The following is a 14,353-nucleotide window of genomic DNA, read 5'->3' as shown; positions in this document are numbered from 1 at the left end:
ATCATATTTCTGAATGTGTTGTTGCTTCCCTTCAATCGGGATTGGCTCCTTGACGAATAGAGGATCATAGAGTGATACAGCTGTGAAAAATGTACGTTGAAAATAAAATGCTTTGCAATAATGCCCATCACGATCACGAAAACAAATGACGATCACGATCACGAGACTTGATTTTTTGTGTCATCACGGATGTCGGGCAAAGTCCCATCACGATCACAGAAATGGAAATTTCGGCAATCACGGTCACAGAAAGGTCAAAAAACGCCAATCACGATCACGATTTTAAACCCTCAGGCAGCGTGCCACATTAACCGTCGATTAGACGTAATGTTCCCCTGCTAAAACTCTCTCCTACCCCTAATCCTCGACCTGCTCCCCACCCCCCCACCCCTCTTCCAACCCCCCCCCCCCCCCCCCACACTGTGACACCCCAGAATCTAACCCACAACTCAGTATGCGACCCGGATGTCGATAAGTGTGAGACGACGCAATGACACTGTGCACGTATCAGGCCGGCTTATTGTGGGGCCATTGTTGCAGGCAAAGTGTATTGTTTAGATGTAACAGCGTGTCTTCGCCCTGTGGGAAATAGTGTAGTGTTCGCCCGACAGTCTAAAGTGTGATCCTGACGTCCTGACGAGTTGTGAGAAAGAAACACTGACTGAAGCTAACGAGTTGTGAGAAAGAAACACTGACTGAAGCTAACGAGTTGTGAGAAAGAAACACTGACTGAAGCTAACGAGTTGTGAGAAAGATACACTGACTGAAGCTAAGGAGTTGTTAGAAAGAACCACTGACTGAAGCTAACGAGTCGTGAGAAAGAAACACTGACTGAAGCTAACGAGTTGTGAGAAAGAAACACTGACTGAAGCTAACGAGTTGTGAGAAAGAAACACTGACTGAAGCTAACGAGTGGTGAGAAAGAAACACTGACTGAAGCTAACGAGTTGTGAGAAAGAAACACTGACTGAAGCTAACGAGTTGTGAGAACGAGTTGTGAGAAAGAAACACTGACTGAAGCTAACGAGTGGTGAGAAAGAAACACTGACTGAAGCTAACGAGTTGTGAGAAAGAAACACTGACTGAAGCTAACGAGTTGTGAGAAAGAAACACTGACTGAAGCTAACGAGTGGTGAGAAAGAATCACTGACTGAAGCTAACGAGTCATGAGAAATAAACACTGACTGAAGCTAACGAGTTGTGAAAAAGAAACACTGACTGAAGCTTACGAGTTGTGAGAAATAAACACTGACTGAAGCTAACGAGTTGTGAAAAAGAAACACTGACTGAAGCTAACGAGTTGTGAGAAAGAAACACTGACTGCAGCTAACGAGTTGTGAGAAAGAAACACTGACTGCAGCTAACGAGTTGTGAGAAAGAAACACTGACTGCAGCTAACGAATGGTGAGAAAGAAACACTGACTGCAGCTAGCGAATTGTGAGAAAGAAACAATGACTAAAGCTAACGAGTTGTGAGAAAGAAACACCGACTGAAGCTAACGAGTCGTTAGAAAGAAACACTGACTGAAGCTAACGAGTCGTGAGAAAGAAACACTGACTGAAGCTAACGAGTTGTGAGAAAGAAACACTGACTGAAGCTAACGAATCGTGAAAAAGAAACACTGACTGAAGCTAACGAGTCGTGAGAAAGAAACACTGACTGAAGCTAACGAGTTGTGAGAAAGAAACACTGACTGAAGCTAACGCGTCGTAAGAAAGATACACTGACTGAAGCTAACGAGTCGTGAGAAAGAAACACTGACTGAAGCTAACGAGTTGTGAGAAAGAAACACTGACTGAAGCTAACGAGTCGTGAGAAAGAAACACTGACTGAAGCTAACGAGTCGTGAGAAAGAAACATTGACTTTCAAGCCAACGAGTTGTGAGAAAGATACACTGACTGAAGCTAACGCGTCGTAAGAAAGATACACTGACTGAAGCTAACGAGTCGTGAGAAAGAAACACTGACTGAAGCTAACGAGTTGTGAGAAAGAAACACTGACTGAAGCTAACGAGTGGTGAGAAAGAAACACTGACTGAAGCTAACGAGTTGTGAGAAAGAAACACTGACTGAAGCTAACGAGTCGTGAGAAAGAAACACTGACTGAAGCTAACGTGTCGTGAGAAAGAAACACTGACTGAAGCTAACGAGTTGTGAGAAAGAAACACTGACTGAAGCTAACGAGTGGTGAGATCTATAGAAGCACAGACTGACTGAAGCTAACGAGTGGTAAGAAAGAAACACTGTTTGGAGCTAACGAGTTGGGGGGATAACTGTGGATTGCTTTTTTCAGATGTAAGTCCCTGTAAGTGAATTTTACTCATTTAACCTTCACCGTGTTTTCGAGTACGACCCAGAGCCAAATAAACATCTATGCATCTTTAAATCCTTTGGCATTTTTGCTTAAAGGCAGAGTAAGCCTCCCGTAAACCATCACAGATACGGTCAGGCTTTTACACACAGTACAAACACCCTTTCATTTAAACACTCACCAATTGAGAACATCCTAGGTGCCCTCCGTAAAGAGCGAACAATTTTCAAAGAATTTATTTTTGCGTGGTTTATCTTACCCCTGAGCCATCGTGAACCCGTGTGATCCAGTTTTCCCTGTTCACAATGCAGTCGTAGATAGTTAGTCATTTGAATGCGACTCGACGTGAGCTTATCTACAATAGCACGTTTTTTTATGCACGAAACAACGGCTGTGGTTCACAAGAACTCTAGCGATGGCTTTTGACTGTTGAGAGGAACGGCGATTTGCACTGATAAACCGGCCGTCGTCTGCTACGACCCTTGCGTGACCCTGCTTCCGGGCTTTTCTTTTTTTAAACTTTCACAACTTCGAATTGTTCTGATCTTGTCTTGATGAAAAACGAATTATTTTATGATTAAAGAATGTTTGTGTAACAAGCTGTCAATTTATTATTTAGATTTTAAAAGTTAGGTCTAGCGCAAAAACGAGCCACCGTTGTTGTTAACGGAACAAGTCTACGAAAATAAATTCTTGGAAAATGTCTCACGCTCGACAGAAAGCAGCCAGGATGTTCCCGTTCGGTGAGCGTTCAAATGGAAGTATGCTTGTACTGTATTTAGACGCTCGGGGAGCTCTGTGATGGTTTACGGGAGGCTTACTGTGCCTTTAAGACTGGTGTAAATAAACTTAGCAAAGGTACCAATATACTTAATGTCATTCAAACTGTCTATGACATTTTAAGGCAGTCTGCTGGATCATCTGGAACACTTTTCGGATCAACATTTCCTTAACAGTGTCAACTTATTTACTATCTGGGATATTGTAAGTTCTTCCGTTGTCCATGTTGTGTATTTCTTATGTCATTGTTGTTACCAGACCGCGTATTGATATCACCTGAACAAAGTCATGAAAATTCGCGATGACATTACCAACACAACACAGAATGATTAGCATTTATATGGGGGTGTGAATACTCAAGTACCACACGGCACAGAGAACGCATTCACATGTACCCATCGTCAACAATGCAGGTTTTTTTATTTTTTATTTTTTTAAAGATTATTAATCTTAGTACATACCAGAGACATGTATGTCTCTGGTACATACTGATTTTAGACCAACAAGCCAGAGTGCACAACCGTTGATTAGGCGTTATATTACCCTGCAAGAAACTCTCACAGAGCTTCAATCTTCGCACACCCCCACCAATAATCCAACCCACAACTCAGTTTGCGACCCGGATGTCTATAAGTGTCAGACGACGCAATGCCAATGACACTGTGCACGTATCAGGTATCGGTACTGAGGCCGCCTCGTTGTGGGGCCATTCTTGTCAGCGTTCTGCCCGTGTCACTGCAGAGAGGTCGTGTTGCTTTCCTGTGTCATGTCAAAGTACTGGCCTGGCTTGGAGAAGTGTAATGTCAGTGTGTTTTGCAAATAACATGCAATATTTTGTAGTCTCGGCTGGCCGCCTAAATATGATTTTTGTCGGACTCTGACGTCACTTGGCTTAAAGAAGAGAAATCCAATGTTCAATCAATACATAAACAAATAACATCAGACAATGAACAGAAAAGAGCTTACATTCTCCACACTAAAAAAGGCTCTGGAGAAGAAAACAACAACAACAACAACAACAACAACAACAACAACAACAACAACAACAACAACAACAACAACAACAACAACAACAACAACAACAACAACAACAACAACAACAAAGTATTGTGACACATTTTGTTCTCCAACGGAACAATTCCTTCCCGTCATTTCATTCAAACTTTTTCTGCCTGAATTTTCGTCGATTTTTGTATTGGTATCCTACGTTTTTGTCAGATTAATTTGGAATCATTTGTGATTATTTGTAAGTTTAGTCCCCTTTGGGACGAACAGTTGCACGAACCGCTGCTGAATGGACTTCACTGGCAGACAACCTTCACTCGTCAGGGCTCCCCACGGTCGCCCGTCATACAGGGGCCCGGGACCCCCACTTGTAATGTTGAGAGGGTCATTGGACCCCCACTTGTAATGTTGAGAGGGTCCAGGTGCAACAGGCCATTTTGACACATAGTCAGTTTTGACCGGGAGATCATTCTGGGCTAGCTGATTTTGACCGGGAGGTCATTCTGGGCTAGCCAATTTTGACCCCCCCCCAGTCAGTTTTGACCCCCCTTCAAACTTTAAGAATAAGTACGTTAGGACCATTTAAAACGAAATATATGTATGAGTGCAAAAATATGTTGGAAAAATGATCTAAAATATAAATAAAAAAATAACAATTTCTAAAAAAAAAAAAAAAAAGTGTTGACGCTTTCTTTAAAACTTCAAAAATAAGTACACTAGGACCTTTTAAAACGAAATGTACGCATAAATGAATGCATCTATGCATCTCCACAAGTTTGGGGGGGTATGACCTCCCGGTCAAAATCAGCTAGCCCAGAATGACCCCCCCGGTCAAAACTGACTAGGCCAGTCAGTTTTGACCCCCCCTTCAAACTTCAAGAATAAGTACTTTAAGACATTTTAAACCGAAATGAATGTAAATGTGGACAATATTTGTTAGAAAAATGATATTACAACAAACAAAACAAAAACCCTTAACTCTAAAAAAAAAAATAAAAAAAAAGTTTCGACGCTTCCTTTCAAACTTCAAGAATAAGTACACTAGGACCTCTTAAAACAAAACATACGCATGTATGTATGCATCTATGCATCTCCCCAGGTTTTGGGGTGGGGGGTCAAAATCAGCTAGCCCAGAATGACCCCCCCGGTCAAAACTGACTAGGCCAGTCAGTTTTGACCTCCCCTTCAACCTTTAGGAATAAGTACTTTAGGACCCTTTAAAACGAAATATATGTATATGAGCACAGTATTTGTTGGAAAAATGACTTTTTAAAAAATCAACAACAAAAATCGAACAAAACGTACTTTTTTCAACAAAAAAACAAACAAACAAAAAATTTCGACGCTTACCTTCAAACTTTAAGAATAAATACACTAGGACCTTTTAAAACGAAATGTACACATATAGGTATGCATCTATGCATCCCCACAAGTTTTTTAGGGGGGCAGTCATTCTGGGCTAGCCCAGAATGACCTCCGGCCCGGTCAAAATCAGCTAGCCCAGAATGACCCCCCGGTCAAAACTGACTAGGCCAGTCAGTTTTGACCTCCCCTTCAAACTTCAAGAATAAATACTTTAGGACCTTTTAAAATGAAATATATGTATATGTGCACAGTATTTGTTGGAAAAATGATTTTTTTTTAAATCGAAAAAAAAACAAATTTAAAAAAATTTTAAAAATAAAAAAGTTTCGAAGCTTCCCTTTAAACTTCAAGAATATGTACACTAGGACCTTTTAAAACGAAATGCACAAATAAATAAATGCATCTATGCATCTCCACAAGTTTGAGGGGGGGGGGGACATTCTGGGCTAGCCCAGAATGACCTCCCAGTCAAAATCAGCTAGCCCAGAATGACCCCCCCCCCACCCCACGTTCAAAACTGACTAGGCCAGTACTTCAAGAATAAGTACGTTAGGACCTTTTAAAACGAAATATATGTATATGTGCACAATATTTGTTGCAAAAATGATCTAAACAAATTTAAAAAATGTAAAAAAGAAAGAAAAAAAAATTTGACACCTTCTTTGACACTTCAAAAATAAAGTTAAAAAAATTTAACTTAAATTTAAATTTTCATTTTTTTTATTTTTTTGTTTAGACTTCAAAAATAAGTACACTAGGACCTTTTTAAACGAAATGTACAAATAAATAAATGCATCTATGCATCCCCACAAGTTTAGGGGGGGGGGGGTCATTCTGGGCTAGCCCAGAATGACCCCCCCCCCCCTCAAACCTTAGATATATGTAGTTATATACATATATGAATAAATATTGTTTCTAAAGGTCTTAATGTATTCATTCTTGAAGTTTGCAGGGGGGGTCAAAATTGACTAGGGGGGGGTCAAAACTGACTTGCCCAGAATGACCTCCCGGTCAAAATAGGCTAGCCTAGAATGACCGGGAGGTCATTCTGGACTAGCCCAGAACGACCTCCCGGTCAAACTGGGCTACTTCAAAATAGGCTGCCACACCGGGACCCCCACTTGTAATGTTGAGAGGGTCCCGAGACCCCCATTGTTAATGTTAAGAGGGTCCCGAGACCCCATTGCTAATGTTTAGAGGGTCCCGAGACCCCCACTTGTAATGTTGAGAGGGTCCCGAGACCCCCACTTGTAATGTTTAGAGGGTCCCGGGACCCCCACTTGTAATGTTTAGAGGGTCCCGGGACCCCCACTTTTAATGTTCAGATGGTCCCGGGGCCCCCACTTTTAATGTTCAGATGGTCCCGGGGCCCCCACTTGTAATGTTAAGAGGGTCCCGAGACCCCCATTGTTAATGTTTAGAGGGTCCCGAGACCCCCATTGTTAATGTTAAGAGGGTCCCGAGACCCCCATTGTTAATGTTAAGAGGGTCCCGAGACCCCCATTGTTAATGTTTAGAGGGTCCCGAGACCCCCACTTGTAATGTTTAGAGGGTCCCGGGACCCCCACTTGTAATGTTTAGAGGGTCCTTGGACCCCCTAAGCGGAGTTTTAGAGGGTCCCAAGTGTACCGGGTCCCCAAAAACCCATATGTACATATAACGCATTGTGATCGCGAATAATGTGATATGAAGTGGGTTTTTTTATTACCAGAATATTCGAGGCCTTTTCAAATGCAACACGCACGCACACTTTGTTCCCGCGTGAAATTGGCCTAATTTGTGCTTGCATTTTGACTTAGCTGACGACTACAGTCTAAAAAGAGTATACGGGACGCACGAGAACGGAAATTTAGTGCGTCTCGGGACCCGCTCTTAATAGGTCGTGTGCGTCCCGGTGTACCAGCCTATTTTGAAGCAGCCCAGTTTGACCGGGAGGTCATTTTAGGCTAGCCTATTTTGACCGGGAGGTCATTCTGGGCTAGTCAGTTTTGACCCCCCCTAGTCAATTTTGACCCCCCTGCAAACTTCAAGAATGAGTACATTAAGACCTTTAGAAACAATATTTATGCATATATGTATATAACTACATATATCTAAGGTTTGAGGGGGGGGGGGGGGGGTCATTCTGGGCTAGCCCAGAATGACCTCCCGTCAAAATCAGCTAGCCCAGAATGACCCTCCGGTCAAAACTGACTAGGCCAGTCAGTTTTGACCCCCACCCCCTTTAAACTTCAAGAATAAGTACTTTAACGTTCTAAACCGAAATAAATGTAAATATGGACAATATTTGTTAGAAAAAGGATATTACAAGAAAAAAATAAGAAAAAAAAAAGTTTCCAAACTTCCCTTTGAACTTCAAGAATAAGTACACTAGGACCTCTCAAAACAAAACATACGCATGTATGTATGCATCTATGCATCTCCCCAGGTTAGGGGGGGGGGGGTCAAAATCAGCTAGCCCAGAATGACCCCCCTTCAAAACTGACTAGGCCAGTCAGTTTTGACCTCCCCTTCAAACTTCAAGAATATGTACTTTAGGGCCTTTTAAAACAAAGTATATGTATATCTGCACACTATTTGTTGGAAAAAAATTTTTTTTACTCGGAAAAAAAACTTACTTAAAAAATAAAAGTTTTTTGACGCTTCCCTTCAAACTTCAAGAATAGGTACACTAGGTCCTTTTAAAACGAAATGTACGCTAATTATGTATGCATCTAATGATCTATGCATCCCCATAAGTTTGGGGGGGGGGGGGGGGGGGCAGTCATTCTGGGCTAGCCTAGAATGACCTCCCGTCAAAATCAGCTAGCCCAAAATGACCCCCCGGTCAAAACTGACTAGGCTTCAAACTTCAAGAATAAGTACGTTAGGACCTTTTAAAACGATATTTGTTGCAAAAATGATCTAAACAAATAAAAAAAAAATTAAAAAAAATTAAAGAAGTTTTTGACACCTCCTTTGAAACTTTAAAAATAAGTACACTAAGACCTTTTAAAACGAAATGTACAAATAAATAAATGCATCTATGCATCTCCACAAGTATAGGGGGGGGGTCATTCTGGGCTAGCTGATTTTGACCGGGAGGTCATTCTGGGCTAGCCCAGGATGACCCCCCCCCCCCAAACTTGTGGAGATGCATAGATGCATTCATTTATGCGTACATTTCGTTTTAAAAGGTCCTAGTGTACTTATTTTTGAAGTTTCAAAGGAAGCGTCAACTTTTTAATTTTTTTTTAATTTTTTTTTTTTAATTTTAATTTTTTTAGATCATTTTTCCAACAGATTTTGTGCACACATATACTGTTCAAAAAAAGAAACGCATAGCTTGTAATATTTGGTTAATTTAGTTATATGGCTACAAGGATATCCACCAAACTGCAGAAAATGTTTATCTGGTCGTCGACCTTTCGTCCATTGCCACAAGTGAGCTCTGCACGTGACGCATGCGTTATCAGTGGCTACAATGTCAAAATTGCTCATTTGGCATGACCACTCGTCATGCTTCAGTGTAATCTCGTGAAACTCGGGGAATATTGAGCTCTCACCATGTCTTCCAAAACCCATAAAAGCGGATTGTTCGCCACAAAGAAATCAGACGACAATTCAGCGACGAAAGATTGCCCGATTGAGCAGAGAAGACCGCCAAATTGCATTGGGTCGTTTACAAGCAGGCCAAAGTCAAAGTGCAATCGCCAGGCACTTCCACGTGTCCCAGAGCACCATCAGTAGACTGTGGGTCAGGTTTCAAGCCACTGGCTCCGTTGCTGACTTGCCACGAACGGGAAGACCAAGGGCGACAACTGCTGCTCACGACCGCTTCATACGGCTCCGCCACCTCCGGAATCGTTTCCTGTCGGCCTCATCTTCTGTCCAGGCTCTCCCCGGGCCACACCGATTATCGGACCAGACCGTGCGGAACCGCCTGCATGAAGCTGGTTTGAGAGCTCGCAGACCTCACAGAGGAGCTGTCCTCACCCGCCGCCATCGCCAGAACCGAGTGCAGTGGGGCAACCAGCACCTTCGCTGGACCGTCCGGAATCACTGGAGACACGTGTGGTTCAGCGACGAGTCCTACTTCCTGCTCCAGCGACATGATGGTCGGAGGAGGGTCTACCGGAGAGTAAACGAACGTTACGCGCCCAACTGTGTGGATGAGGCACCCGTTCATGGTGGTGGAGGCGTCATGGTGTGGGGGGCGATCAATACCGCTGGAAGGAGCACCCTGGTGCACGTCCAAGGGCGCATAACTGCCCAGCGATACGTGGAGGAAATTCTGCGCCCACACGCCCTTCCTCTTCTGGCTGACCAGGATGCCATATACCAGCAGGACAACGCTCGCCCGCACACAGCACGACTCACCACCCAGTTCCTCACCGACCACCATGTCCAGGTGCTTCCCTGGCCATCCATGTCGCCAGACATGAACCCGATAGAACACCTCTGGGATGAATTGGACAGACGTGTGCGCAGGCGAGAAGAAGCGCCGGCAAATCACCGCGATCTATTGCAGGCACTTCAGGAGGAGTGGGACACCATCCCACAGCAAGATATCCGGCATCTGATCCAGTCCATGCCCAGAAGGTGCCGGGCAGTTGTTGCTGCCCAAGGCAGTCACACCCCCTACTGACTTGACAGCCTCGGCACCCAATCGTATTGATTGACTGATTGATTTGAAGATGCAAATGAACTGTGTGTGCATTCAACTGTGTCCATACCAAATTTCAAACAAATAATCTAAATATGTGACCCTCCACCACGAAATGAGTCGCATGTCACCTCACGCGGTTCTGCGCTAGGCATAATATAAGTCCGGGGGGTGTCTAGTAACAGTGTGAGGGTCACCATAGTCACAGGCTTATAACTCGAAAAGTATTCACTCTTTTCTAAAACGGTTTTTACCACTGGATAGAGGATAAAAAACTCTTTAAGAAAATGTAAAAATATGAAAATCATGAAAAGGTGACATGCGACTCATTCCGTGGTGGAGGGTCACATATTGGATTTTCTGTTAATTTTTTCGAAAAATGAAACAAATTTGGCAAGTAGCAACTATGCGTTTCTTTTTTTGAACAGTATACATATATTTCGTTTTAAATGGTCCTAACGTACTTATTTTTAGAGTTTGAAGGGGGGGTCAAAACTGACTGGCCTAGTCAGTTTTGAAGGGGGGTCATTCTGGGCTAGCTGATTTTGACCGGGAGGTCATTCTGGGCTAGCCCAGAATGACCCCCCCCCCCCCAAACTTGTGGAGATGCATAGATGCATTCATTTATGCGTACATTTCGTTTTAAAAGGTCCTAGTGTACGTATTGTTGAAGTTTCAAAGGAAGCGTCGAATTTTTTGTTGTTGTTAGAGTTAAGGGTTTTTTGTTTTGTTTGTTGTAATATCATTTTTCTAACAAATATTGTCCACATTTACATTCATTTCGGTTTAAAAAGTCTTAAGTACTAATTCTTGAAGTTTGAAGGGGGGGGGGGGGGGAAATTGACTGGCGTAGTCAGTTTTGACCGGGGGGTCATTCTAGGCTAGCTGATTTTGAGTGGGAGGTCCCCAACTTGTGGAGATGCATAGATGCATTCATTTATGCGTACATTTCGTTTTAAAAGGTCCTAGTGTACTTATTTTTGAAGTTTCAAAGGAAGCGTCAAAACTTTTTTATTTTTATTTTTTTTTAAATTTTTTTTAGATCATTTTTCCAACAGATTTTGTGCACACATACATATATTTCGTTTTAAAAGGTCCTAATGTACTTATTCTTAAAGTTTGAAGGGGGGGTCAAAACTGACTGGGGAGGGGGGTCAAAATTGGCTGGCCCAGAATGACCTCCCGGTCAAAATCAGCTAGCCCAGAATGACCTCCCGGTCAAAACTGACTATGTGTGAAAATGGCCTGTTACAGGGGGACCCCCTCCATGACTGTCCAGTTCGTGATTTCGGCTTCTAGTGCGTATAGGACGCAGGGACGCGCACTGTGGGGAGCCCTGCTCGTTGTCATGTGGTGTGGATGTTTCAGGTGAGACAGGGCGAGAACAATGGGGAGCCCTGCTCGTTGTAATGTGGTGTGGATGTTTCAGGTGAGACAGGGCGAGAACAATGGGGAGCCCTGCTCGTTGTAATGTGGTGTGGATGTTTCAGGTGAGACAGGGCGAGAACAATGGGGAGCCCCGCTCGTTGTAATGTGGTGTGGATGTTTCAGGTGAGACAGGGCGAGAACAATGGGGAGCCCTGCTCGTTGTAATGTGGTGTGGATGTTTCAGGTGACACAGGGCGAGAACAATGGGGAGCCCTGCTCGTTGTAATGTGGTGTGGATGTTTCAGGTGAGACAGGGCGAGAACAATGGGGAGCCCTGCTCGTTGTAATGTGGTGTGGATGTTTCAGGTGAGACAGGGCGAGAACAATAGGGAGCCGTGCTCGTTGTAATGTGGTGTGGATGTTTCAGGTGAGACAGGGCGAGAACAATGGGGAGCCCTGCTCGTTGTAATGTGGTGTGGATGTTTCAGGTGAGACAGGGCGAGAACAATGGGGAGCCGTGCTCGTTGTAATGTGGTGTGGATGTTTCAGGTGAGACAGGGCGAGAACAATGGGGAGCCCTGCTCGTTGTAATGTGGTGTGGATGTTTCAGGTGACACAGGGCGAGAACAATGGGGAGCCCTGCTCGTTGTAATGTGGTGTGGATGTTTCAGGTGAGACAGGGCGAGAACAATGGGGAGCCCTGCTCGTTGTAATGTGGTGTGGATGTTTCAGGTGAGACAGGGCGAGAACAATGGGGAGCCCTGCTCGTTGTAATGTGGTGTGGATGTTTCAGGTGAGACAGGGCGAGAACAATGGGGAGCCCTGCTCGTTGTAATGTGGTGTGGATGTTTCAGGTGAGACAGGGCGAGAACAATGGCGAGCCCTGCTCGTTGTAATGTGGTGTGGATGTTTCAGGTGAGACAGGGCGAGAACAATGGGGAGCCCTGCTCGTTGTAATGTGGTGTGGATGTTTCAGGTGAGACAGGGCGAGAACAATGGGGAGCCCTGCTCGTTGTAATGTGGTGTGGATGTTTCAGGTGAGACAGGGCGAGAACAATGGGGAGCCCTGCTCGTTGTAATGTGGTGTGGATGTTTCAGGTGAGACAGGGCGAGAACAATGGGGAGCCCTGCTCGTTGTAATGTGGTGTGGATGTTTCAGGTGAGACAGGGCGAGAACAATAGGGAGCCGTGCTCGTTGTAATGTGGTGTGGATGTTTCAGGCGAGACAGGGCGAGAACAATGGGGAGCCCTGCTCGTTGTAATGTGGTGTGGATGTTTCAGGCGAGACAGGGCGAGAACTATGGCGAGCCCTGCTCGTTGTAATGTGGTGTGGATGTTTCAGGTGAGACAGGGCGAGAACAATGGGGAGCCCTGCTCGTTGTAATGTGGTGTGGATGTTTCAGGTGAGACAGGGCGAGAACAATGGGGAGCCCTGCTCGTTGTAATGTGGTGTGGATGTTTCAGGTGAGACAGGGCGAGAACAATGGCGAGCCAGCAGGGAGGTAGCGGAGCCATTCCGAAGACATCACGACAGGTAGGCCGCTGTCACCGTCGTGTATTGTCCATAATGTTTCCCATTGTTTTGTTTTGGCGGTCGGGATGTCTTTTGCATACTGATTGGTTGTGCATAGCATTGTATTGTACTGTCGAAATTATATATTAAATTGTGAAAATGTGACCCTCCAAATACAAGTTTTCGAGTTCGAGTTCGAGTTCTCTCTCTCTCTCTCTCTCTCTCTCTCTCTCTCTCTCTCTCTCTCTCTCTCTCTCTCTCTCTCTCTCTCTCTCTCTCTCTCTCTCTCTCTCTCTCTCTCTCTCTCTCTCTCTCTCTCTCTCTCTCTCTCTCTCTCTCTCTCTCTCTCTCTCTCTCTGTAATACATTGTTTTGCTGAGCTAATGTATTGTTGGGTTACTTTCCGTTTATCTTCATTGCTTTACACCCAATTTTGAACACTACCTTATGATCTACAATGCTTCTACATAATGCGCTTCATGTACATAAACTTATATGTTCTACCATTAATGTTTTTATGTAACCTTTTTTTCCCTAGTCATAGTTATAGTAAAATAGTTTAGTCCCTCTTTAGGGCGAGGGCCAGATGCAAAAAAGCATATCTATGCTTATTCTTGTCACCCTCGAAAAATAAAGATTTGTCATTGTCATTGTCATTGTCATTGTCATTGTCTCTCTCTCTCAAGGACAGATTGTAAGAAAATGCGTAGCCTTAAATCTAAATCCTTGTAAAATAAAGTTCAATTCAATTCAATTCAATTCTCTCTCTCTCTCTCTCTCTCTCTCTCTCTCTCTCTCTCTCTCTCTCTCTCTCTCTCTCTTTTCTCTCTCTCTCTCTCTCTCTCTCTCTCTCTCTCGGCTCTCTCTCTCCGGCTCTCTCTCTCTCTCTCTCTCTCTCTCTCTCTCTCTCTCTCTCTCTCTCTCTCTCTCTCTCCCTCTCTCTCTCTCTCCAACTGTTTGTAAACCTGCTAAGACTTATAGTAAATGTGTCAGCAAATGTATCCTAGGGTATGGGTGAGGTAACCTTTTACGTTTAACTATTTTCACGATCCACACAATGCAACAGAAAAGTATGTTTGGTGTTCCAAATGTTATTCACTAAAATTACTAAATGAAAAGAGATCTTCGGTTTACTTCTAAAATGCAAAAATGTTTATCTTCAAACCAAAATCAAACACTACACAACCAGAGTTCAAAACAGATTAACAAACTCAATGAAAAATCCAAATGGTTTTTTTTATCAACGAAGATCAAAAACGTTACCCCTGAAACAAAACAATAACAACATAAGTAAATTTCAACAACAAAAATAATCAAAGAATACTCATTTCAAATTCATTCAGAACACCTTTTTTGTCACCACAAC

At 43.7% G+C, this 14,353-nt stretch overlaps 1 protein-coding gene across 5 annotated transcripts in view; it reads left to right on the top strand.

The window, feature by feature from the left end:
* LOC138950502 (uncharacterized) overlaps window positions 1-14,353 on the top strand; it is a 252,255-nt gene that overhangs the window by 30,939 nt on the left and 206,963 nt on the right. For 2 of the 5 annotated variants that reach the window (XM_070322215.1, XM_070322216.1), the window contains exon 1: window positions 12,764-13,009. In XM_070322215.1, the coding sequence (XP_070178316.1) occupies window positions 12,959-13,009 (51 nt within the window). In that variant the 5' untranslated portion in view covers window positions 12,764-12,958. Of the gene's footprint in view, window positions 1-12,763; window positions 13,010-14,353 lie in introns of those variants that run through there. The other 3 variants (XM_070322218.1, XM_070322221.1, XM_070322220.1) reach the window with 2 other exon arrangements.

The sequence above is a fragment of the Littorina saxatilis genome, linkage group LG16, assembly GCF_037325665.1.
Source record: "Littorina saxatilis isolate snail1 linkage group LG16, US_GU_Lsax_2.0, whole genome shotgun sequence".
In the NCBI taxonomy this organism is placed as follows: Eukaryota; Metazoa; Mollusca; class Gastropoda; order Littorinimorpha; family Littorinidae; genus Littorina; species Littorina saxatilis.
The sequence above is the reverse complement of the archived record's forward strand: the minus strand, read 5'-3'. Positions and strand labels throughout refer to the sequence as shown.